The following is a 27982-nucleotide window of genomic DNA, read 5'->3' on the forward strand; positions in this document are numbered from 1 at the left end:
TATTTAAATAATTTAAACACCAAATTTAAGATTTTGTCACCCAGTTAGCAGCTTCCAGGCTGCACCAGACACAAAGAAATATGGCTTCCCCAACCCAAGTATTCGGACCCTACAGTCCCACCCCAAAAATTAGCAAAAGTGTGTTGGTGTAATATCCCCACCACCCATACATTCACAAAGGCTTAGCATCACAATGGCCATTTAATACACTCAAAGTGCATCCCTCTATGGCATGTTACACACTTCATGTGATTGTCTGGCCTGCAAATGACCAGCAGTGCATTGTCCAGCTTGACCGGCCTATGAAAGAATTTTCTATTAAAGGTTCCACTAGCCCTGCCGTTAGTCCATAAGTGCCAGCTGATTCAAATGCTTGGCATGGTAATGTTGTTTTTGTTCCACCTTCTTCTAGTATGTTGTCCAGAATTCCAGTCCTCTGCCAAACACCAGCACAGTGTTTTTCCATTAGCACCACTTTCCATCAGAGGTCAATGGTCAATGTTCAGTAGCGTTTTCTGTATTCAGTAGAGGACCGTTCTAGTGATTGTTCCGTTGCTGGTCACATACATATTTATATAGTATCTGTTCGTGCTCATACCAACAGGGCACAGAACACTCATAGATTGCGTGCAGCACAAAGTCCACAAAACATTGACCATCTGTGGTATTGTGGTAATTTGCACAAAATGATCAAGGAACAAAAAGAACCATTAGGGTATTAGAAGAAGGGCTCCTTATACACACAAAATATACTGTGTGAGCACACATGGCAACATACAACCACTCTACAAAGCACACAGCAGGCGATACAATGCATTCATCTTACCACTCAGACTCACGTGACCATACATGTTCTTCAGACTCACTCATATTTTCTTCCTCACAAACCATGTTCTTATTCCAAGCATTCTCACTTATCATTTATACAAACGCTCAGAGGCGAAACTAGGCTTTACTTCATGTTTAATACCTTAGCTTTGTATCTAAATACCCTAGCAGCAGGACATGACAACTCCAACATCTACCACTTAGAAAACATGCCACACCAGGCCTCCCCTAGCTAAGCCCCTACACCACAGTATTAAGATTGTCATCTGCAGCTTCATAACTAGTTCCCCTGTTCCATACATCTAGTCACAAAGCACTCAAGCATTCTCTCACCGATTCATACCTGTTCTCCCACACCACTACTCCAATCATATCTCTGTGGCTAATATGTCCTGAAAGGAGAGCTCCATATCGGGAAGGGTCATGATGGGCCCATCATCCAGGTCCTCTCCACTCAAAGCCCGCAGCCTTTGCTCTAGGGCCTGACATCGTTGGCACATATGAAGGTAGTTTTGCTGCAACTGGCGCTGATAACGGATGACCTTTTCTTTCTCGTCTCGCCATGTCTTCCTCTCCCGCTGGAAGACATCCGTCATCTGCTCATTGTTCTGTCTTTCCGCCTCAAGCTCTGTGCGGAGTGTCTCCAGCTCGGCCTCTGATGATGCCGTCTCTTCTCTCTCCTCTCTTTCTGCTTCTGCTGCTCGTAATCTTTCCTCTGCTTCCCTTGCCCGCTGCTCCTGGACCTCAGCTCGGCCTTTGGTCTCCCGCAGTTGGGCTTTCAAACTGAGAATTTCACTGGCTCGGAGGGAAGACTCTTCTTGAGTTTCCCGTAGCTGTTGGCGGAGAGATGCAATTTCTGATGATTTCTGGCATACCTGTAGGAAGTAGTGAACAATTAGATTTAAAAAACTCAATTTTTATATTCAGCCTTCCTCAACCATGACTCTCTTCTTATACTCTCTTTATTTTCATATCTTAAGAAAATTATACAAATTTTTCACAATCTGCATCCATAAAATATTGTCTGGATTGTCTACTTTGGACAATTCTTAATAGGAGGGAATGCTTATTATTTAGAAGGGTTCCCTGACAATTATGGTATCTTGCTACTGAGACCTCCAGCGATCACCTGTAATCTGATATCAAGTGTTCAATTTTGCCACAGTGCCACCACAGGGGAAACTAAGCATTACATGCTGCTTTGTGAGCTCTCAAGTGATACTGGCTAGGTCACAAGTATAAATAACGCTTTACACGCTATGGTTGTGGTGCATGTATTGCTTATATTCTAGGGAAATCTCCCTTCATAGGCAACTGTATTCTATGCAGTACATATGTCGCCCAATGACTCTCATACTCTTATATTATGTTATAATAACAGTATACACTCTTTTGGCATATTCAAGTGTCTGATTGGGTTGGGTTCCGACACCTGGCACCATTTGAAAAGAAGCACATTAATTGCATAGTGGCTGTTTTTGGTATTCCACCCCAGGCCCATTCACTTGAATGGGACTGAGCTGTGCTTTGGCCATGTTACCGAGAAACATGACATCACTGGCCTAGGAAGAGGTTGTGGTGCAAACAAGAAGGGCTAATTGGTGGGGGTCCCGGGAGTTGGAACCTCACCAATCAGATACTGATAACCTCTGACATCAATATTCTAGTCCGAGAAACCAACCCCATGAAGACTTCTTTATAGGAAACCCAACAGTATTTTAAAAACAATGTCACTAAGCAAATCAACTCTATGTCATATAAGTTTTCTACTTCTGTTACTCAGGAGGTGCAAGGTGCATCACCTGTCACTACTGAAAAAGGTGCCACTGTCCCTGATGGCTTGGGTACCCATAGACTGTTTTTATGATCCCATATTTGTTAGCCAGACCTACATGGAAAGGTGGCAGAATGCAGCTACATGCCCTAGTTTATTGATTGTATTACTTGGGCACTATATGGTACATCATATGGGGCACATGAAAAGAAGGTACTGCACAGGGTTTAAACAATCTAAGTGATATGAGATATAGATTTGAGATATGGATTAAGGGGGAAAAAAAACACAATCTCCTCCTCAATTTGTTCTGTACCCTATAAATCCACCTTTGTCCATCTTTTCCTAAAAATCTTTATAGTCTCACCTCCCACTGTGTTTCATCCATTGATGGACTAATGGAAATCTTCTTCTCCTTTTCATATGCTCGGACCTTGCTTTCCATAGACTCTCGTTCCTGTGTCACTTGAATCTGTAACTTATGCTGGCCTCTCTGACCCCTTTGCGAACTTTGCCTGGACCTGGAAGGACCTCCTCTGTGACCTTCATCTGTGTTCTCACTGGGTTCTGATCTTGCCAAGTCTTCACAAGATGGAGGAGACCTTAAACCTGACTTGGGTGGTACACTGAGAATTTTATTAGTGTTCCCACCATCTGACAAAGACATTGCTCGAAGGCTCAGCATGTTGCTTCGGGAACTCTGGGTGATATTGTGGGCACTGCCTCCAAAACGACCTGTTGGCATTAGTAATGCATCCAGTTGGCATACTGTTCCCAGCTTGCTGGGATGTGTTGGAAGGCTAGACATGGAGTTTCTACCGGATTCTGACATGCCACCTATGCAGTGACCACCCCGACTTTCTGCCTCTCGCACCCGATCTGGTCGGTAGTACAGTGAAAGTTGAGGCCCACTCTCTGCGGCTGGGTAACAGGTGACTGCTGAATTTCTTCGCATTCCAGGCTTAAGAGGTGATGGGCGCAGGGCATTCATTTCCTGAAGAAGAAAAAAGGAAAAATGTTTTGATACTATTAATACTTGTATTGTAATTATGATAGCTGCATTTATCATGATATTACGCAATTCTTCCATAAAATAAGTTCTTTTAACTTAAGTCCAGTTACAATCATAGCCTGGCACAGCCGAGTAGTTAGAACATAAGTAAAATTTACGTAATTCACCCTGCAAATGAGACGTACCAAATTCAAAATTGTACATAAGGTTATAGTCCATAATGATAATCTTACCAGTTCTAGCCGATTGGGAAAGTGGATCATGCTTGGCTGGTTACAGGGTTTGCTTGTTGGAACAGGATACTCCTGGACGGGTTGACTTTCTGGCTCGGTGTTGGTCACTCTTTCATGATAATCCTGCCTTGGACCCACATGCGATTTCTGGCTTACTTTAATGTAGAAGAAGTCTTCACTCCGACCCATCTTAGAGCCCCCTCCCTTGGCATGTCCTGATTCCTGGGAAAAACCAAATCGGAGGATCCCATCTGAGCAACGACTCAGTTTCTTGAGGTGGGGTGGTTTTCGCCCACGATGCTGAGAACCTCTTCCTTGCTTGCTGTTAAAGCCATGCCCAGAGAGGAGGCTACCCACGCTGCCCATTGTGCCTCCAGTATGGACAGGTAGATAGAACCAGTTATGCAAGGAGCTAGGAAGGAAGTTGAGGAAGCAAAGGTCATATCCCAGGGTCACCCATCTTTTGATGTAAAAAACCTAAGGGATAAAGGAATACGTAGTTAAATTTAGCATTATATGGTAAGCTTTATGTGCAATGTCCTTCAAGACTTTTGAAGATCCACTGGTGGGCCTAGACTCTTGCACAATACTAGACCCACAAATCCACAGAAAGACAACCCCATTTGGAGGTGACTTTGGAAACAATTGCTTGACACTTGGGTCTATTTCTTATTGGATGTTCACAATCACAATGTAATTAATAGTCGGCATGCTCATGTTCTGTTATAGATGGAGGGCTTTAATAATTCCGTCTTATGGCCCCAAGCAACCACAGTCTAGCACAGCTCAAATATAGCTAGTCTTACATGATCTCAAGAACAAATACAGTTTCCTAAAAGTATATGTCTTTTTGATAGGACCCCAATCAGGGCTGTAGCTCTAGGGGATGCAGAAGTAGTAGTTGCACCTAGGCCCTGATGTCTGAGAATGTCTGAAGACTCTTCTTCAACAGTACACATGGTAGGTGAGGAGCCCTGTTACAGATTGCACTGGTCTCAGGAGTTAGGACTATAACTTGAAACTTAGTTATAGTCCTGTCCTTAACCTGTTTAAGACCGGTCGACTTTCTATTTTTTCATTTTAGTTTTTTACTTGACTTTACCTTCCCAAAGCCATAACTTATTTTATTTTTCTATTCACATAGCTGTATGAGGGTCTGTTTTTTGCGGGAGGTGAAGCGACCAGGGGCATCTTCACATGCAGCGATGCCTATGACGCTTATTTTTTATTTTGGGTAAAAGGTGGTACATTGAATTTTTTTTCCTTTTTATATTTTTAAAAACATTTTCTTTTCTTTTTCTTACACAGTTTAATAGTTCCCATAGGGAACTATAAGAAGCAATTATTTGGTTGTTTCTCTCATAGACTCGAATGCATTAGCGTTGGAGTCTATCAGAAATACACTATGGGGGAGATTTATCAAACTAGTGTAAAGTAGAACTGGCTTATTAAAATATAGGAACTAATGTGCTGCAGCTGTCGTACACTGCATTGGGCTCCCTCGATCCTTAGCGGGGGGTATCTGGTGCACAACCAGCAGCACGCGCTCCCGGTTTTTGACCGCCCATATGCCGTGGTCACATTTGACCTTAGCATCTGAGGGATTTAATGTGTGCAATTGATGTTCTCGTCGATCGCATACATTAAGAGCAGGCACCCTCCGGCTATAGCCATTTACTGAGCGCTGATGGAAATTTACACGAGGCGATTGGAAAGGGGTTAAATGGGTTGTCCCACAAAAAATATTCTACATTTTTCAAACCAGCACCTAGATCAGAATATTTTTGTAATTGCCTGTAATTAAAAATTTTGCATAGCCACTGAGTAATTCAATAAAATGAATTTGTACAGTGCCACCTGCTGTTTGCTCTTTTTCTTTCGCTGTCCTGCTCGCTGAGATAGAAGCTCATGCTCAGTTCCATCCTTCAACTGTCACAACCTGCAGCAGAAAAGACACGCCTCCTCTGAGAAAGTTCACACCCCCGAGCTTCCAGCTTGAATTAAATCTACAAGAGCAATTGCATTAATGGATGGGTAGATCCATGTGAAGTACAGAGCTGGTTCTAGCTTTGTTAGAAAGAGACTGTCATGTACTATATGATGTCTAATTTTCACGTTTTACTTTAGTCATGGGATAACCCCTTTAATGTTGCTGGGTCTGTAGTAACATAGATGTTATATATGGCATGATATAGTAATATCCAATACCAGGTGTAGGAGTTATAGGATACATCGCCAGTGTCTTCAGCGTTACACCTCCATACTAGGTAAATACTAATAATGGCACAGTCTGACGCACTATGTATTACTGTATACTTGGCTAGCATTTAGAATAATTTACTAGTCGGGTTTCTACCCAACGACTCCTCTGATAAGCACTCTCATACTGAACGCTCTCTTTTATATATCTGCATGGATTTACAGGACTATTGGGTATAGTCATACAATTTTCCACCTGCTGGTCAGCAGGGGGTGGTGTCCTCTAATTATCCTTCTGAAAGCATCTAGACTCAAGGCAGAGATGAGCCAGGGGGCTCTGTTCACATCACACATTAAAAGGCTTCTCTAAGCTTTGCCTAAATTCTGTGTATCAGCTAACCTGTGGAAGAGAGAAGGTTTCAGCAGGACTTTTACCCTTCCGTCGCACTGCTGATTCCACATTCTCGGCTCTGACCGCTGGACCGCTAGACTGGCTGCAGGCTCTACCGCTGAGGTCCAGAATTCGATGAGCTCCTGTATCATCTTGTTTAGGGCATATGCACTTGAAAGTAACGGCTCAGTGCCCGTCTTGCGGATCGCAATCGACTTGAATGGGTCTGCGATCCACAAGATACAGCCAAAGATAGGACATATCCTATGTTTTGTGGTTAGGAGGCACAGATCGGAAGCCCATGGAAACATTACGAAGAGCTTCCTTGGGCTTCCAGGTCCATGTCTCCGCAACGCAAAAGATGAGACATAGTAACATAGTACATAAGGCCGAAAAAAGACATTTGTCCATCCAGTTCGGCCTGTCATCCTGCAAGTTGATCCAGAGGAAGGCAAAAAAACCCTGTGAGGTAGAAGCCAATGTTCCTCACTTTAGGGGAATAAAAATTCCTTCCCGACTCCAATCAGGCAATCAGAATAAATCCCTGGATCAACGATATCTCTCTAGTAGCTATAGCCTGTAATATTATTACGCTCCAGAAATACATCCAGGCCCCTTTTGAATTCCTTTATTGTACTCACCATCACCACCTCCTCAGGCAGAGAGTTCCATAGTCTCACTGCTCTTACCGTAAAGAATCCTCTTCTATGTTTGTGTACAAACCTTCTTTCCTCCAGACGCAGAGGATGTCCCCTCGTCACAGTCACCGTCCTGGGAATAAATAGATGACGGGATAGATCTCTGTACTGACCCCTGATATATTTATACATATTAATTAGATCTCCTCTCAGTCGTCTTTTTTCTAAAGTGAATAACCCTAATTTTGATAATCTTTCAGGGTACTGTAGTTGCCCCATTCCAGTTATTACTTTAGTTGCCCTCCTCTGGACCCTCTCCAGCTCTGCTATGTCTGCTTTGTTCACTGGAGCCCAGAACTGTACACAGTACTCCATGTGTGGTCTGACTAATGATTTGTAAAGTGGTAGGACTATGTTCTCATCACGGGCATCTATGCCCCTTTTGATGCAACCCATTATCTTATTGGCCTTGGCAGCAGCTGCCTGACACTGTTTTTTGCAGCTTAGTTTGCTGTTTATTAAAATTCCTAGATCTTTTTCCATGTCAGTGCTACCGAGTGTTTTAGCATTTAATAAGTACGGGTGACTTGCATTATTCCTTCCCATGTGCATAACTTTACATTTGTCAGTGTTAAACCTCATCTGCCACTTATCTGCCCAAGCCTCCAATCTATCCAGATCCCTCTGTAGTAGTATACTGTCCTCTTCAGTGTTAATTACTTTACACAGTTTAGTGTCATCTGCGAAAATTGATATTTTACTATGCAAGCCTTCTACAAGATCATTAATAAATATATTGAAGAGAATAGGGCCCAATACTGACCCCTGAGGTACCCCACTAGTGACAGTGACCCAATCTGAGTGTGTACCGTTAATAACCACCCTCTGTTTTCTATCATTGAGCCAGTTACTTACCCACTTACAGACGTTTTCTCCCAGTCCGAGCATTCTCATTTTATATACTAACCTTTTATGTGGTACAGTGTCAAATGCTTTGGAGAAGTCCAGATACACGACATCCATTGATTCGCCGCTGTCAAGTCTAGAACTTACCTCCTCATAGAAACTGATTAAATTTGTTTGACATGACCGATCCCTCACGAAACCATGCTGATATGGCGTTATTTGCTTATTTCCGTTGAGATGCTCTAATATAGCATCTCTCAGAAAACCTTCAAACAGTTTACCCACAACAGATGTCAAACTTACCGGCCTATAGTTTCCAGGCTCTGTTTTTGGACCCTTTTTGAATATTGGCACCACATTTGCCATGCGCCAATCCTGTGGGACATTCCCTGTCAATATAGAATCTGCAAATATCAGAAATAAGGGTCTGGCTATGACATTACTTAATTCCCTTAGGATACGGGGGTGTATGCCATCCGGTCCTGGCGATTTGTCTATTTTAATCTTTCTAAGTCGCTGTTGCACTTCTTCCTGGGTCAGACAGGACACTTTTAATGGGGAATTTATTTCAACATTCGGCATGTCATCTGACAGTTTATTTTCCTCAGTGAATACATTGGAGAAAAAAATATTTAACAGCTTTGCTTTCTCCTCGTCGCTCTCTGCGACGTCCCCCTCATTACTCTTTAATGGGCCGACACCTTCAGATTTATACTTTTTAACATTTATATAATTGAAGAACAAATATGTCCTATCTTTTTGCCATATCTTGCTAATCGCGGACCCATTTAAGTCAATAGGTCTGCATCTACAGCACAGAGTGTACATGGCTGGTGCCCGCTATTTGCGGTCCGCAGCACGGGCACAGAGCTCGAACGATCACGTGATCCACTGAGGCACCGGCAGTGAGACGGAAGGGTAAGTACTGCAGAAACTTTCTAATTTGCACACATCAGCCGATACACAGAATTTTGGGAAAACGTGGAGAACAGAACCCCTTTAAGAGCCTAAGGCCTCTTGCACACGAACATTGTGCATCCGTTCCGTGCAATTTGCGGTCCCCAATGCACGGGCAACACTGCGGCCGGGACGGATCGAGACCCATTCAACTTGAATGGGTCTGTGATCTGTCCGCACAGCAAAAAAGTACTATTTATTTGCAGTGTGGAGGCAAGGAGAGAAACACCATGGAAGCACTCCGTAGTGCTTCCGCGGGGTTCCGATCCATGCTTCTTATCTGCATCTCCGTGATTGCGGACCTATTCAAGTGAATGGGTTCACATCCATGAGGCATGATCCATGCCCGTGTATTGCGGTCCCGCCGTATGCGGACTGCAATATGGCCACGGGTACACAACATTCGTGCGCAAGAGGCCTAAGTTAAATGTGAGCTCCATTCACCTGATGGTCAAAAGAGTCCTCTTGGCCTCAGCTGATATGGGAATTGCCTCTAACACAGATGTGAATAGAGACCTAGCCATAGCAGCCAAGTTATACATGACATTAAAATAATATTAGGGTGCTACCATGCCCACCTGCCACAACCAGTGGCTGCACGAGTTTTCCACTAGCATGAGAGCCCACAGGCAGGCATGGTCTTGACGCATACGGCCAGCAACTGATCCACACCATGGGAGGGGGGAGGTCGCAACTTTAACCCATTAGTGACCACCAAGAAGCCTTTTTACATTGGTCACTAAGGAGCCTTAGGCCAGGGCATCGCCTTTTTTTTAGCAGCCTAGTCTAAGAGCAGGTGTGCAACTCTAACAGCCCAGACTGGCAGAAGTTCTGATCCTGGTGGTTTAACTCCTTAGATGCCACTGCCAATAGTGAACGCGGAATCTAAGAGGTTTAGAGGGAGGGAGTTCCCTCTGTCAGGCATCGGCACCCCCACAAATGAAATTGCGAGGTGCCAAGGGAGTCAGGAGCCCTAAGGGCCTGCCTCCAGTGTATGCCGATCAGGCTACGACTCTCTGGCGCAGCCTGACGGTGCCTGTCAGTATAGCATTGACAGCATATTACACTGTACTCCAGAAGCAGCACAGTGCATTATAGAACTGAACAAAATATTGCCTGTTAAAGTCCCATTGTGGGACTAGTAAATGGTTAAAATATTCAAATAAAGTTTTATTAAATAAAACATATCTCCAAGTTAACAAATGCACCCTTTTCCACTGAAAAAAATTCCTTTCGATGGAAAAATTGCAAAAATAAGAACCACTCCACATATTTAGTATGGCTAAAGTCAGTTTTAGCCAAGTCAGATTTATGATCGGCCCTTTAAGACTGTAATAAATGTGGTTTGACGGTAGCAGTTTATCCGTCAGTAAGCAGCTTTACAAAAGTCGCACGTTTTTATGAAAAAGTCGCACGTTTTTATGAAAAAGTCGCATGTTCTATTAAAAAGTCTCATAAGATAAGCATGGTCCTAACTGGAGTGAAATTGCGACTTTTTTGCGACTTTTTAAATAGTCCCAATAGTAAATCTGTCTAGAGATTCATTTACATAAGAAAACACGCCCACTTTCAGAAAACTGGCGAGCATAGTGCAGATCAGAAAAAAGTCGCAAATTTGTGCGCAGTTTTAGCGTTTGGAACTTTTTGGGGGACTTTTTCACTCCATTATTCTGACCTGAGCTAATGATAAATCTGGCCAAATATTTTTTACTTTTTGCACATTTTTAGTTGAAAAGGCGATCTTCATATCACTTGTCTCACAGACTGCAATAGAATACTATTGCAGTCTATGGGGTTCTGAGACAATGCCTGTCTGCTTTTCAGGCAGTTAATCATGAGGAACCTCCACAATGCCCCAGCTGATCGCAAAGTCATGTGACCGGAATATTCTGTGGTGGAGGATAGAGAGCACGAACTTGGGGTGATGGAAGTCAGCTCCATCTTGTATTAAGCTGGCCTCATCGTCTTAAGAAGTAAATAACGATAGAGATCCTGTGAAAGTTCTACCTGAAACTACAGGACCTGAGACATGTGATCGTCTCCACAGCAACGCTTACAAACATTCCACATGTGACTACAATATTCCGGTCACATGACTTTGCGATCAGCTGACCTGGTGATACGAATGTCCGTAGAAGATGACTTATACCACTGACGAATGCGCAACAGCGACGCCAGGCGCAGTTATCGAGGCACCACACCAGATCCCCATGTGTTGCTCGGATCCCCATCAGGTCATAAGCGCTCAACTATTGTTTTTGATTATGTATGTATATGATCACCTGGGTATTGTTGAATACTTTAATTAGAATAAAATATGATTTAGAGCTGTATTTTTGTCCAAAATATGTTTTGGGATATATACTTGTGTCACGTATAGATTGCACATGCATCACATTTGTTTTTGAATCATGTTTATTTGGCTTTACACATGAATTTATGAAATTTATCATGCTTTATACTTAATGATGTTCACTGATTAATTGAGATGTAACATGCTAGATATACACTATATGCACCTCCCCTTTTTGTATCACTGCTTGAGAAAGGTTCCAGTGTGTGAACCGAAACTTTGCCGTTTGGTGAATAAATTACTTATTTTACGTAAGGAAGTGCCGTGGATTATCTTGGTATTGGTATTTTGAAGTTTTGGATAGCTTCATCAGCCGCTGGCACCCGCTATCGAATTATACTGCTGTGTTCACACCTGTTGGAATTGTGATATATATATATATTTACCTCAACCACTTGAATGCTCTGACACTCGCTCTGCCCTTGAAGGAGTGACGTCATGACTCTGGGAGCGTCAGGTCCTTACAGTGCAGAGCGAGTGTCAGTGTATTCAAGTGGATGAGGTAAGTATTTTTTATTTATTTTTGGCACCAAGACCAAGAGTTACTAATTTATACTGGAGGCACTTATGGGGGCATTTTATATACAGGGGGCACTGCTGGGGGGGGGGGGGCTTAATACATAAGGTAGCGCTATTCGGGGTATTCTATACTGGGGAACACTATTGGAGGGGGATTTGATATACAGGGGCACTAGTAGGGGCATTTTACATACAGGGTGGCACTGTGGGGGACCTTATACAGAGTAGCCCATGAAAAAGTAGCCTGTCTCAAATATCTCCAAATCAAAGTGCCTAATAGTAAATCTGTCTTAGTTGCCCATAGCAACCAATCGTAGCCTATAGGGCTCTGAAAAAATAAAAGCTGAGCTCTGATTGGTTGATGTGGGAAACTAAGACAGATTTACTATTAGGCAGCTTGATTTGGAGATATTGGAGGCGGGCTACTTTTTTCTGGGCCACCCTGTATATACTGGGGCTACTGTGGGTGGAATTATAAACCCTGGGAGCATTACAGGGGGGCATTGTAGATACTGGGGGCACCATGGGGTGTACTGAGATGTATTGATGCATAAGAGCCATTAAAAACAGACAGATGGACAGAAAATGGATGCACAAATAGTTAAAAATTGGCTATGAAAAACGCACAGTGTCATATGCATGTAGCCTAAAAGTTAGGGCCCATTCACCCAACCAGTTATTTCTGTCCACATCCGTTCCACAATTTTGCTGATCGGACGCAGACCCATTCATTTCAATGGGGCCGCAAAACCGGATAGAGTCGAGTGAATGACCCCAGCATCAGTAGGTTATGTGTAAACCCCAGAATGGCACAATTAAGAACTACAACTTCCCCTGCAAAAATCAAGCCCTCATATGGCTACATCGACCGCAAAATCAAAAAGTTACAGTTCTTAGAAGGCGATAATGGAAAAATGGAAAAAAAAAATGCCTAGTCACTAAGGGGTTAAAGATCCAATTCATTAGAGGCTAATTGAATATAGAACGTGTGCCGCCCGTTCCGTGCATGGAGGACCGCACATAAAACTGTCTACGAGAGAATCTTTCTTTGGCACTCATAGCAACCAATCACCGCGCAGCTTTCATTTCTCATAGTGCACTTGAAAAATGAAAGCTGTGTTGTGATTGGTTGCTATGGGCAACAAAGCCAGTTTCTCTTTTAAGCAGTTTCCTAAATCTGCTGCATTATAATAGTGTTGGGCCATATTCACACACTCCGCTCCTAAATCTTGACAAAATTGGCTAACATTCTCCCGTGAAAGGGATATTTTATGCCCCATTTACATATCCAGACAAAAAAAAAAACTGTCCAAAATCATAATATATATCTGTTTAAATCCACAGATTATATAAAGAAACCCATAGGTTAAATATTTTTCATGTGAACATGCCCTTATGGAGGTTTCTGTGACTGTTGGAAAATTGTCAGACAAAGTTAGGCCTCGTTCACATTTCCGATGTGTGTTGGCCACATTTTCACACGCAGCCATTGATTTGGTGAGCACCCGACCATTTAGGGAGGGTGGGCACGGACTGGGGGTCCCCTTCCCCCACTCTTTCGTTCCCTATCCTGTTTGGTGGAATAATGGGCCCCTAGTGTGGCTGGTCAGGGTTAATTTGGTGGGTGGAGGGTTAATGAGGGAATCCGGCCGTGTAGGAAGGGGCGGGCAGTGTGCTGGGCATATATACTCTGTCCACCTCTCATCTTCCTCTTGAGCAGAAGTGCTGTGTCCCTCCCTCCCTTACGGCGTCAGGTATGGAGGTAGTTTCTCGGTGTGTGGGTTTTTATGATTCGGAAGGTAATTGAGTGTTATGCGTTTATGGTCCTAATTTTGGAGGAATATTTTGTAAGTCACAGCAGGCGGTAGGTAAAGAAAAGTAAGCTGTTGGAGTAAGGAAATTGGCGTAACTGCCCGCTGGGAGGCCAGCGGCTGGCAGATCGCACGGTTTTGGTTTATGGTTATGCCGTTAATAAATAGCTGTGGCCGACTACCATCCAACAATGACAATATAGATCATAAAGAGAGATTTGGTGTCAGTGTCGTTTATGGCTGGTTTAACATGGGAGGGGCCAGAAGTGTTTTAGGGGGCTTATAGCCCCCCCCCCCCCCCGACAGTCTAATATGTTTGTTCTCACATCAGTATTTTTTTTTTACTGACTGGGTTAATGAAAAAGTCACGGAGACATGCACTACTTTGGTCTGTGATGTGGACCAGACATGCCCATCGAAGTCTATGGGTCCATGAAAATCATGGAAACAACATGGATGCAGGCTGGGACTGCCCCACAGGGGTACAGGGGAATCCTCCGGTGGGCCCCTGAGCGAGGTGGGCCCCTAGTCTCCCACCGCCTGCACAAGTGGCACATAACACAGTAGACTTACTGCACTACATACATATATGTAATGTACAGCCCCTCCACCAGCCATGTCCATATAAAAACTTGTTAGATTATTTACAATATTTGAATGTATCCGTATGGTGGGCCCCCAAAATACATTTTACTGGTGGTCCCTAGGTACCCCAGTCCGAAACTGCACGGATGGTACCCATGTTTGGTCCGTGTTAGGTTCGTTTCTCACTGACCACTGATGGAAAATGCATTTCAAGTTAATTTTCTGCTGATCCTTGTCCGTGGAATACGGATGACACACGGAGGGCAAAAACACAGACCAAACACTGTTCCTTCACGGATGAAACACAGATTTATTTTTTCACGGAAATGGGAATGAGGCCTTATGAAGGCATCAGTGAAAGATATACACTATTGTGGAGGCATCTGCGCCTTACAAACTCTCAGGCCTCTTTCACACGAGCGATACAGATTCTCTCAGGGTCTGTTTAGGAAAAAGAATGATGGTTTTGCACCAGGTTCATTCACTTTTGTCCTCAATTACGTTCAGCGTTTCTATTGTAAAAAAAACCTGAAGAATAACAATTTACATCGCACAGAAACCATCAGTGAAAATCGCATTGTATCCGGATGCAATCCATTTTTCACGCAAGCCCCATTCACTTCTGTGGATCCTGAGCTGAGTGAAAAACACACAATATAGAAAATGCTGCGATTTTTCCTGAATGCAGAAATGATGCGTGAAAAACAAGATTTATAGTCTGGATGCTATGCGTTTGCTTCACGCATCGCACCAGGACGGAAAACTCACTCCTGTGAAAGAGGCCGTAAAACCTCTTTCACACAAGTGAGTTCTCCATCTGGATGCGATGCGTGTCATGAACGCATAGCATAATCCTGACCCATTCATTTCAATGGGTCTGTATTTCCTGGGTTTAGTAAAAAAATTGCAGCATTTTCTATATTGTGCGTTTTTCATGCAACCCTGGCCCCATAGAAGTGAATGTGGCTTGCGTGAAAAACGGATTGCATCCGGATACAATGCGTGTTTCACGGATGGTTGCTAGGAGAAGTAGATTGTTATTCTTTAGTTTTACTTCATGCGCGTGAGAAACACATACGGATACAATCCGAACGGAAAAAACGCAAACACTGAACGCAACAGATCCTGACACGATCCATATTACTCGTGTGAAAGAGGCCTTGGGGGACACTCACACATGGCGCAATATTCCTCCAGAAAATCTGCACACTGTTATGGAGTATCTATGTCTGGCACACTGTTATGGAGTATCTATGACTGGCACACTGTTATGGAGTATCTATGACTGGCACACTGTTATGGAGTATCTATGACTGGCACACTGTTATGGAGTATCTATGACTGGCACACTGTTATGGAGTATCTATGACTGGCACACTGTTATGGAGTATCTATGACTGGCACACTGTTATGGAGTATCTATGACTGGCACACTGTTATGGAGTATCTATGACTGGCACACTGTTATGGAGTATCTATGACTGGCACACTGTTATGGAGTATCTATGACTGGCACACTGTTATGGAGTATCTATGACTGGCACACTGTTATGGAGTATCTGTGACTGGCACACTGTTATGGAGTATCTGTGACTTGCACACTGTTATGGAGTATCTGTGACTTGCACACTGTTATGGAGTATCTATGACTGGCACACTGTTATGGAGTATCTATGACTGGCACACTGTTATGGAGTATCTATGTCTGGCACACTGTTATGGAGTATCTGTGACTTGCACACTGTTATGGAGTATCTATGTCTTGCACACTGTTATGGAGTATCTATGTCTTGCACACTGTTATGGAGTATCTATGTCTTGCACACTGTTATGGAGTATCTATGTCTTGCACACTGTTATGGAGTATCTATGTCTGGCACACTGTTATGGAGTATCTATGTCTGGCACACTGTTATGGCGTATCTGAATTGCACACTGTTATGGAGTATCTGACTTGCACACTGTTATGGAGTATCTATGTCTTGCACACTGTTATGGAGTATCTATGTCTGGCACACTGTTATGGCGTATCTGAATTGCACACTGTTATGGAGTATCTGACTTGCACACTGTTATGGAGTATCTATGACTTACACACTTATGCAGTATCTTTGTCTAGCACACTGTTATGCAGTATCTTTGTCTAGCACACTGTTATGCAGTATCTTTGTCTAGCACACTGTTATGGAGTATCTATGACTTACACACTGTTATGGAGTATCTATGAGTTACACACTTATGGAGTATCTATGACTTACACACTGTTATGGAGTATCTATGTCTGATTCCTTGTTATGGTGTATCTATGATTTGCACACTTGTAGAGTATCTATATCTGGTATACTGTTATGGAGTATCTATGTTTGGCTTACTGTCATCAGGGTATCTATGTCTGATGCAGTATTATGCAGTATTCGGTGCTAAGCCCGTATGGGCCGCAAGGTGAATGAGACAAAGTCCTATGGCAACGGAAGGCACATCCCATGGTGCGGACATCTCAGGCTCAACTCAGGGCAACAGCAGAGCGGTGAAGGAGACAGAAGCAGCTTCCGTCCCAAAGGTATTCCGTTATATATTCTGTCATAGAATTGCGTTATGGTCCGTGGTAACCGAATTCAAATTGCAATTCTGCTTTTACCACAAAACGAAGCGTGAACGAATTTCAAAATATGAAATTCGCTCCTCTCTAGAATTCAACTGACAACTAGACATGCCATGTAGTGGCCAAATAATGGACTCACTATATGATTTTGCCACTGTAAAATAGGGGCACTAATAGAGAGCATAAGAGGGCAATATCAATATATTGAAGACGACAAATCCATAGAAACACCATCATAAACCGTATAAAAGCATATACAAAGGCCATGAGTAAAATCCATTTTCTGGCATAATAAAAACTATGCTGTACAGGGGTGAATGACTAGCTTGTCATTCTAATATACTGTAAATTGGTCCACAGTGGTTGACTGTCTGTCCCACATGAAAATCAAAATAGGTAATCTAAAAATATCCAATTTATCGCATTGTATGCTCACTAGCACATGAAAAAAAAAACTGTTTTTTGCCAACACAGCAAAATCAACATATTTGACCTTTTCGAGGATCTGAACACATTTATTAGGAAACTCTCACTAGACATTTCAACGTCATTTGTATTGTATCGGCTTGCTGGATTGTTGGAGCTCTCATTTTTGAAAACGGGGGAATAATGTCCCATACAGACAGTTCCAAAGATAAAGATGGGACTCTGATTTTGCATATCAACGCAAGATCATGGGGGGAACTAACTCTCCTTAGGGAGGGAGCACCTTATTCAGTGTGAGGAGACTTATAGGCAGTGTCGGACTGGGGTAACCAGGGCCCACCAGTAAAATTTATTTTGGGGGCCCACCGTATGGATACATTCAAATATAATAAATAATTTAAGAAGTTTTTTATATGGACATAGGCTGGCTGAGGTGCTGTACATTACATATATGTATGTAGTGCAGTAAATCTACTGTGTTATGTGCCACTTGTGCAGGGGGTGGGAGACTAGGGGCCCACCTTGCTCAGGAGCCCACCGGGGGATTCCCCTGTACCCCTGTAGGCCAGTCCGAGCCTGCTTATAGGCCATACATGCTCCTCTGGAATAGGTGCAGGCTTATTTAATTTCCAAGTCATGTCTCAAGGCTTATTTTAAGAGCTGAATATTGACTTATAGGATAGCTGCCTTACATCTGGTGGCATTAGAGGCAAAGCTTGTTAAAGGGAACCTGTCATGTGGATATTTGATTATAATCTAACTAATTATATACAATCATTAACTACTAAAAAGTGCCTTAGATGTATTCACTTATTGGTGTGACAGAAGGTTACCTCATAATATACACACAAAGATGCCGCATGCTAATGAGCTGATTTGAGTCCAGCGTGATGTCATTGAGTCCAGCGTATATTTAATTCAGAGCTATAGCCACTCCCCTGCCCTGGCAAAGTTTCCTGGTGTAATTGACTATTGAAATCTACGCCAGTCAGAGACCTTTGCCTCGTCACAAATTAAGTGCATTCTTCGGCAGCTCAGCGAACATCCAATGCCGGTGTAAATCTTTCTCGGTGTCAAGACCCACCGCTGTTCATCACAACCATGATTTCTCCCATTTTCACATCATCCCCATTAATCAGATAGTACATACAGTTCCCAAATGGCCAAGAACCCCTTAAAAGGCTGGAAAGGTTTTGGATTTTTAAGATTAACTCCTTAGCCCTAAATGGGTCTCAATGAATCCCTTGAAAATATATTTGATAGGACATTTTGTCATCATGATAGAGGGACAAGTACGCTGAAGGAACTGTTTCTTAACCATAAAAACATGAAGAATAAAAGGACTTTGTAGCTCATCATTCGTGTGGTGTCCCATACAACCCATTTGAATGAATTTACCCCAGTACAGCATCATTTTTATTATACCAGAAAATGTTTTTTACTGATGCACGTTTTATATTTTTTATACTGTTTATGATGGTGCTTGGTCTCCTATGGATTTACTGTTTGCTGTAATATCTTTAGTATATTGCTATTGCCATCTTGTGCTCTCTATTAGTGCCCCTACATTTTAGACGGGCAAAATCATATCCTGTGTCCACCATTTAGCCACTGCATCGCATTTATAACATCTTAGCTTCTAGTTGGAAGTTGGCATCATATGAGTTTATTCATCGATGTATCCACTCATTTAGTGCTTCATTTATTTTCTTTCAATAATGTGTTTATCGCTTTATTAATTGAGGTATTCATTTAAGAATTGATTCTGCTAGGCATTTTATGTATTTGGGCCCATGGTTATCATCTTAGGCTGATAGCAATGGCTGGTATATGGGCCCCTTACTATTTCTCTGATCTTTGCACGAGCACCTAACTATCTCCGCAGTTTGGAGAATTACCCCTACAGGATGGCCTACAGTAACCCGAGGTTGAGATGGACAATCCATCTCCGTTTCCCATGGGCAGGGGCGGATTGGACATAGACTTTACAGGGAAGTGTCCAGGCGGGCCGATGCCCAGGAGGCCGTCCAAGCCTGCAGTGGCCCTCACCTCCTAAGTTCCCTGCTCAATATTTTAATTAGAGATAAATGGAAAAAGAGAGCAGAAAATGGCAGCTATGAAAATGGCCACTTTAGGTTCCCAGTCCGCCCCTGCCCATGGGAACTCGTCTCATCCCTCTCGCGGTACATGCCCCATATGTGCTTAACGCCTGTCTCTCAATGTCCTGGTGCACTGTTTTGAGGGCATCTGTGGAAGCACAGTGTTGACTGGAGGAACCTAGAGCTAGCATGTCATGTATAGGGCCTGTGGAGACACATAGGACAGTACAGAGCTTCCTGCACCGTATATATCATGGCACATTCTGATATAACACTAGGGGATAAACTCTATGTTGCCATGCTGCCGCTATAGATCCTGATTTGGTAATGCGCAGCTAATGCTATGAATAGCCCATCATTTGTGCAGTATAATCATATCCTGTGCGCAAGCAAAATGCAACGGTTTGTCAATCATAAAGGCCACATTAAAAATACACACAATGTACACTGCGTTCCAAGCTGTACACTCTGTTTCTGTGGCAACAGGAAGTCTGACACCTCCTGCAAAGAGCAGGACAAAGGGTTCTGCTGGCACGCATGGAAAGGGTTAAAGCGCAGGACTTCTCTAGAGTTATCAGGTCTGACGACCATAGGTATGGGGTATGTACCATAATATGTTGGACTATACCGGAGAGTAGCAATTTAAAGATCAGCCAACTTCAACCTGTGGCTGTTCCAAAACTACAACTCCCAGCATGCTCTAACCACAGTAATGGAGCTACTAAAAAACAGTTGATTGGCAGGGTTGTTGAGAGATTCTCGATTTGACATTGATGGCCTATCCCAAAGAATTCGGGAGGATCCCTTTAAAGGGCTACTAGGTCAACATGAACACATAAGTAGGTGGATGATAATGGAAATTTACACCTCTGTGAGGTCACTTGAGACCTAAATGGTAGGATGTATTAAGTCACTGATTGAGATCAAGGGTCTCCAACCTGAGGCTCTCCAGTTGCGTCATAACTACAACTTCCAGCATGCCAGCAAGCTGCCAGTGCTTGCTGAGAGTTGTAGTCTAGCAACATTTGGAAAGCTGCAGGATGGAGACGTCTCAAACATTTACACTTGAGGACTTATAGACCTGGAGCCAAAAACAGTAGACCCAACCAGAGGACTGTTTACATCCTTAAAGGGCTTGTCCAGCCCTTTACAAGTGATAGCCTATCCTCAAGATAGGCCATCAGTATCTAATTGGCGGAGGTCTGACACTCTGCACCCCCCATGATCAGTTGGAGTGAATAGGAGCAGTGCAGCTAACCAGCTCCATCCCTGCACAATGGTGTACCGGGAGCTGGAGCTAACAGCTGGCTGGTAGGAGTGCAGGATATCGAACCCCCACTGATCAAATAATGATGGCCTATCTGGTTGGTAGGCCATCAATTGTAAAAGGTTTGACAACCCCTTTAAGGGTGTATGGTGCATACATAGAGACAGAGCCGGTAACCGCTACATAGACAATGGAGCAAGATCCTCAACCCACAGACAAAACAGATGTGTGTAGGTTCTTCCCCTCCCCACAAGTTCTACAAGGGTAGCAGATTGGGAGGGAAAAGGGGGCCAACATCATATATTCTTAAAGGGATTGTCTGGCCTAGCAGCAGACTTAATGGCCAAGTTGAACCATGGGAATAAACGGTGGGTGGCTAGACTCATTGATTTGTTCCAATCGATGTGCAACACAAGGTTCTCACTAAGGCTGCATTCACATCTGCATTGGGGGCTCCATTTGAGGCCTCCATCGCCGAATTCGTTGAAAATAGCAGAGAAAAAAAGTCCTGCATGTAGGACTTTTTTCTCTGCCAAAAACATTGTTCTCCCGAACAGAAACCGAATGGATCCCTTTATAGTCAATGGTGTCTGTTCTTCGCCGGTTGCTTCAGTTATGTGTCCAATCAAGCACTTCCATTACTTTCATTGCTCCACTCCTAAAGACCAAAAAAATGTAATCGAGAAAGATCGAAATGTAGCTCTGCATCACAGCATGAGAAAGAGCAGGGCCACAATTGTCCTGGAAGCCCACTGCAAAGGAGTTTGAGTACTGTAATTTATCCATTTTGAGTCCTCAAAGGTTGTGTATAGAGAAGTATAGAGGACAGGGAGTATGGGGTTCATTATCCAGCCCTGTCTTAGTTGCTAGACAGTTGCTAGGTGTGGCTGGCTCCATCCTACTTCCGGAAGCTGCTAGCAGTTAGCCATAGAGTGAGCTGTGGGAGAGAGCCACAGCAGTATTGAACTGGGAACGCTTGCCCTGGGAGACAAGAGCATCCAACAAAGTGAACCAACTTCTGAGTGAAAGAAAACAGAACTTATAGGACTGCACTTCTGCCATTTAAAGAGCAAGTTCAGGAAGAAACAAGCCGGTGGAAGGGAATACATATAAGCACGTTTTGGACTTCACTGCATTGTTATAAGGGAGGAGAGTCTCAGCCATCCTTAACATTTGTTCGAATCTGCCCCCTCAGGGCAATCACAAAACCAAGGAGTGCCCCAAAGGGAAGAAAAGGCCTACCCTTCCTAACATTACACTGCTCAGGAGATCGACATAGTGAAGACCGCCACTGTGAGTACAACTACTCCTATCCTCCATACCACTCTTTCATGGGCAGGCTGCACACTACAACCCAAAAGTTACTGCAACAACGGGATGCAGTTGTGGCAACTCGTTAGCCATGATGCAAGCAATGCTACACTGCGATCTTTGGCGATCTAAGTTCTGTAGGACCTTCCAGGTCCCTGGAAAAAAATCTATAGTCATATTGTATGTGGGTCTAAGTTTTCAGCTGGTGGGGTCAACACAAGTACAAGTAGATGTGGTCACCAAACTGTCAACCATAGCCAGAAAGGTAACAATGGTAGTAGATGGAGCCAATGTAAAAATTCAATGGAATCCGCCCAAGCTTGCTGATGCTTATATGCAGTGCTATAGTCCAATATGGAGTAGCATAATTTTATATACAGCCCTATAGTGATATGTGGAGTCCAGTTATTATATAAACCGTACTACAGTGATACAATGCGCACCATAACAATATAGAGAGACCCCTACAGTGAAGTGGAGCCCAGAATTATATATACAGCCCTATAGTGATATATGGAACACTATAAATACACATACAACCATATAGTACTAAATATGACCAGGCAAAGGTTGTGGCTCGTACGTAGAGTGCCCCTGTTCTTATTACAGTTGGATATAACTAGTGTAATGTACTAATATGAGGAGCCATACAAGTAATATCATATAGTGCATATAGTACCTCCCAAACTTTGATAAGTGCAAGGAGGTTCTTCGCCCAAAGACTATCAAGTTGTATACACCAGTCTTCTTTGTACCCCAACACAGTAGAAAGCCCCCTTAGTGCCCGCACACAATAGTGCTGCCCCCTTAGTGCCCCTTCACAGTAATGCTGTCTCCTTAGTGCCCCTTCACAGTAGAGCTACCCAATTAGTGCCACCATTACAAGAGTTGCCCCCTTAATTTACCCTAAAAAACGGCTGCCCCCTTAGTGCTGGTTCACAGTAGTGCTGTCCCATTAGTATCCCCCTTATAAGAGCTGCCCCTGTAGTACCTCCGTACAGAAGTGCTGCCCATGTAGTGCCTCTCCCACAATAGTGCTGGCCCTTAGTGCCACCTCACAGTAGTGCTGCCCCCTTACAAAAGTACTGCTCTCTTAGTGCCCCTTCACAGTAATGCTGTCACTTTAGTGCCCCTTCACAGCAGAGCTACCCAGTTAGTTCCGCTATTACAAGAGTTGCCCCCTTAGTGTACCCTGAAAAAGTGCTTACCCCTTAGCGCTGGTTAACAGTAGTGCTGTCCCATTAGTATCCCTCTTATAAGAGCTGCCCCCTAGTGCCTCCTTACAAAAGTGCTGCACCTGTACTCAGCGAGCCCTTGAGGAGACGGAGCAAAAGATGGGAGTGGTAGTGGCCTGATGGTAGTTTGGGGAGCCCTTGATGTTCACTTTTCGTACGGGTGGAAAGCAGGGCATGGAGAGCACGCAATGGCCAGTGTGTTGTGATGTAGGAGTCAGTAAACCAGGTACATAGTGCAACTCCTCTCCCAGATAGCAATGTATGGCATTTGGCAATGCTGAACGTTATGGCCCTCTTGGTACACTATCTTGCTAAAGTCTCTCTCAGTAGAATATCTAGCTGGCGAGTGTCTTCTTGCAATAATGCCTGCAACTCGCACTGCGGCGGGCAGGTTCATATGAGTACGAGTGGCCAAATTGTGTTAAAGTGTGTAGGGTGTCTTAATTCCTTATCCATCCACAGCAGAAAAGTCCAGAATAGCTGAAGCATCAGGTTACAAAGGCCGATGAGTGGTGAAACAGGTAGCTGATGGCTCCCTGCTTTCAACTATATCTGTGTCCTGAGGACGCACACACAGTTGAAAGCAGGACATGAACCAGTCCTCTAGGGACAGTGGCTGAAACCAGGGACTGTCCGCTGGATCTGGGATGGTTGGGATGTATTTATAGTGTATTGGCTGATGGGTCTTTCGTAACATAAAGGTCTGAAATACTAATTAGTTTTCTGGGGAAGCCGACCTCATGACATCATAACCTGACTGGCCCACCAGGATCTGTCCCTGTAGAGTCAATGTCTGATAGATCCGTGCCGATCCCAAGAATAGGGGCCCCTTGATCTTGTCCTACCTGGGGAGGTGGCAGCTCTCCATTTATTCTCTGACCGCTAGGGCCCCTGCCAATAACAAGCATTTGTACTTGGCTATCTCTGACAGTACCACAGAGTTGAGTGGTGGAGCAGTGGGAATGTATGACCTCAGCTCCATTCAAATGGGGGAAAACAGGGCCCCGTGATTGGCTGAGACCCCAGCAGGGGATAAGTGTTTGTAATAGGAGAACCCTTTAAAATATTCCAGTCCAACCTATAATCCTCCCTTCAATAACAGCTGTCTTTCTCGACTCCCCCATATACATGCATGCTCGGATTAGCACAGCATGCATGTGTTTTCAGTGGGAGAAAGTCGCTGCCAGACACCTTTGCCATTGGCTTATTTTCCAAGAGGAACAAAGTAATAGGACCTTGAAATTCAACGCACCCGATCCTTTATACACATTAGATGGTCCACCAATCCCACTAAAGATGGTGGGTTCATTGTACAACAGTCTAATGGATACGTGGGCCTTAAAGGGGTTCTCCAGAATTTTTATATTAATGGCCTGTCCTTAGGATAGGTCATCAATATCCGATCAGAGGGGGTTTGACTCTCAGCACCCCCACCAATCAGTTGGAAAGAGCTATGTAGCTCCAGTAATGGAGCTACTAAAAAACATTTGATTGGCAGGGTTGTCGAGAGATTCTCTATTTGACATTGATGGCCTATCCCCAAAAAATTCTGGAGGACCCCTTTAAAGGGCTACTAGGTAAACATGAACACATAAGTAGGTGAATGATCATGGAAATTTACACCTTTGTGAGGTCACTTGAGACCTAAATGGTAGGATGTATTAAGTCACTGATTGAGATCAAGGGTCTCCAACCTGAGGCTCTCCAGTTGCGTCATAACTACAACTTCCAGCATGCCAGCAAGCTGCCAGTGCTTGCTGAGAGTTGTAGTCTAGCAACATTTGGAAAGCTGCAGGATGGAGACGTCTCAAACATTTACACTTGAGGACTTATAGACCTGGAGCCAAAAACAGTAGACCCAACCAGAGGACTGTTTACATCCTTAAAGGGCTTGTCCAGCCCTTTACAAGTGATAGCCTATCCTCAAGATAGGCCATCAGTATCTAATTGGCGGAGGTCTGACACTCTGCACCCCCCATGATCAGTTGGAGTGAATAGGAGCAGTGCAGCTAACCAGCTCCATCCCTGCACAATGGTGTACCGGGAGCTGGAGCTAACAGCTGGCTGGTAGGAGTGCAGGATATCGAACCCCCACTGATCAAATAATGATGGCCTATCTGGTTGGTAGGCCATCAATTGTAAAAGGTTTGACAACCCCTTTAAGGGTGTATGGTACATCAAGGGTCTCCAACCTGAGGCTCTCCAGTTGCGTCATAACTACAACTTCTAGCATGCCTGCAAGCTGCCAGTGCTTGCTGAGAGTTGTAGTCCAGCAACATTTGGAGAGCCATAGGATGAAGACGTCTCAAACATTTTCATCCATACAGGAAGGGAAGAAAACACTTGAGGAACTCAGCACCACTCATGATACTGGAGGAAGGTTCAGGCTCTTCTAGGCGCGCAGCATTCGTCCCCTCACTCTCCTGTGTTCAGCCCCTAAGAAAGTCTTCTTAGTCCCTGATTTTTCAACTGTATAGTCTTAGAGGTAGCAGTGCCGCCCACGCACACTCTGTGCTGCATGAGTCAGGCTGGAGCAACCGTCAGGGACAACAGCCTCTTTACCAGATCATGTCAAATTCTGACAGCATCCTATGGCAACAGACCCACACACTTATAAAAAAATCCCAACATTTACAAGAACACCCCCAGCTTCTCGCTATGTCAAACCCAATAGATGAACCACACCAAACGTGTAAAGAAGGTTATGGGGGGGAAACGGTGCAAGAATCAGAATCCTAAGGTATAGCAGGGAGATGTAGCAGTGCTGAAGTTGTCAGATGCCGCAGAGCTGAGTTTGTTTTAGAGCATGACGGAGCTAAATCTGGTGCTATATCATGTACCCTATGCAGATCTGCACTGTTACATAACAAATTCAGCTCTTTAATATCATTAAATGTAGAAAACAATCCCCAGAACGGGATTTAGAGACAGAATTGATAACGTACACGAGACGTAGAAATATCGCTTGTGTCCCTGGAGGTATTTTTAGACCATTTTAGATGAGTTCGCTGCATAGAAATTAAACTCCCAATTCCCATATTACGAATTTTTTTCTAATTCTTCAATTGCAATAAAACAGCAGGATGAACCCCAAGAGCCCGGACACTAATTGCTAGAGATGCAAACCAGAATCAGTCACTCCAAAGGGAGTGCAGTCAATTAACCCTTCTCACGCCACAGACGCCACCTTCCCTCCTCAAGCATCGACACAGTGACAGGCACGCATAGAGTAACGTCTCACCTCTCCAAATCTGCGAGGATTCCTGGGTCCTTCGTTCCCAGCCTCTACAATACATCACACCAGTAATCCCTCCCCACCTGTAACCTATGGACCATCCTTCTATTAACCCTTCTGCCAGAGTGTGCCTGGTGATTACGATGTAGCAGAGCCGAATGTGTCATTTAACTCTTGTGAACTAGCCTTTCAATGAAGTCGTGTTAGCTTATATCCTTACGATATGATAATGGTGATGTCTGTCCAACTCAGCTCTGCTACATCCTTAGGCCTCTTGCACACAAACGTTGTACATCCGTTCCGTGTAATTTGTGGTCCCCAATGCACGGGCAACGTCCGTGCAGCGGCCGGGACGGATCGAGCCCCATTCAACAAGTTCTATTTTTTTCCGGTGCGGAGGCACGGACCAAAAGACCACGGAAGCAGTGTAGTGCTTCCCTCAGGTTCCGATCCATGCTTCCGTTCCGCATCTCCGCGATTGCAGACCCATTCAAGTGAATGGGTCCGCATCCGTGATAGGGAGTGCACACTGGCCAGTGCCCGTGTATTGCGGACCCGCCGTATGCGGGATGCAATACGGCCACGGGCACATAACGTTCATGTCCAAGAGGCCTTAGAGAGACGTAAGGATTAGGGACTGCAGAGCATCACACTATTGATAACACTGCAAAGTATCACTATTGATACAACTGCAGACTATCGCCCTATTGAAACCGCTGCAAAGTATCACTCTTTTGATATAGCCACAGAATATCATCCTATTGATACAACTGCAGATTATCACCCAATTGATACCACTGCAGACTATCACCCTATTGATACCTCTTAGAACTTCATATCGTTAACCAGCTTCTACTTAATATCTGCAGAGCATTGCTCATCGATGTGCACAAAACAGAGAAGTGGCAGAAAAGATCAGCTAGTGCAGAACGTTGCTACTATATTATTTGCAGAGCATCACTCTTTTAGGACTGGGGGACATGACTGCAGAGTATTGCTCCATTAACACCACATTTGCAGATGATTGCTCCCAGCATGAATTCATCCATATATATAGAAGGGGATCATACAAACATCTTGCCAATGGACATGTGAAGTTTTAAGAACCTAGCTGCCAAATCCTTTGCCCAAGTTATGCAGAGCATTGCTCCAATTTGAACCCTTTTTCTTCCAGCCTGCAGAACATTGCTCCTTTCTGGTCCCTTGCTGAAAACACCTAGCATTCCACCTTCCCCCCCATCTTTCCTCATGCTTGCAGATTATTACCCACTCCCCCTCATTTCTGCAGAGTATTAGCTTCTTCCTCTAGAAACCCTTTTTTTTAGCTTCTTATTTTTCCTAAAATTTCATTACAATCAAGAAGACTCACTCACAGCGTCTCCAGGTGAAAAGACGTCTCACGTGTCCAAATCTACCTGTACCTGCTGCCGTCCCTGTATCAGAATTCTTTGTAGGCTGCAGACTATCGCTCCTTTTTATGGATCTCATTGAACCCATGCATTAAGAATGATGATCTCCTCTTTTGCGGTATAATGCCCACTTGCCCTCTGCACTCACCTGCTCCCATTTATAGTCCACCAGTCCAGACCTGTAGCTCACAG

General features: G+C 44.0%; 1 protein-coding gene across 1 annotated transcript; it reads right to left on the bottom strand.

The window, feature by feature from the left end:
* Positions 1-3: 3 nt before the first annotated feature.
* LOC122929265 (leucine zipper putative tumor suppressor 1-like) lies at positions 4-27982 on the bottom strand. The gene is made up of 4 exons (XM_044282782.1): positions 27939-27982; positions 3848-4324; positions 2970-3596; positions 4-1703 (listed from the first exon to the last, which is right to left on the bottom strand). Exons 2-4 carry the CDS (start codon positions 4211-4213, stop codon positions 1197-1199), a joined length of 1500 nt encoding a protein of 499 aa, XP_044138717.1. The 5' UTR covers positions 4214-4324; positions 27939-27982; the 3' UTR covers positions 4-1196.

The sequence above is a fragment of the Bufo gargarizans genome, chromosome 2, assembly GCF_014858855.1.
Source record: "Bufo gargarizans isolate SCDJY-AF-19 chromosome 2, ASM1485885v1, whole genome shotgun sequence".
Taxonomy (NCBI): domain Eukaryota; kingdom Metazoa; phylum Chordata; class Amphibia; order Anura; family Bufonidae; genus Bufo; species Bufo gargarizans.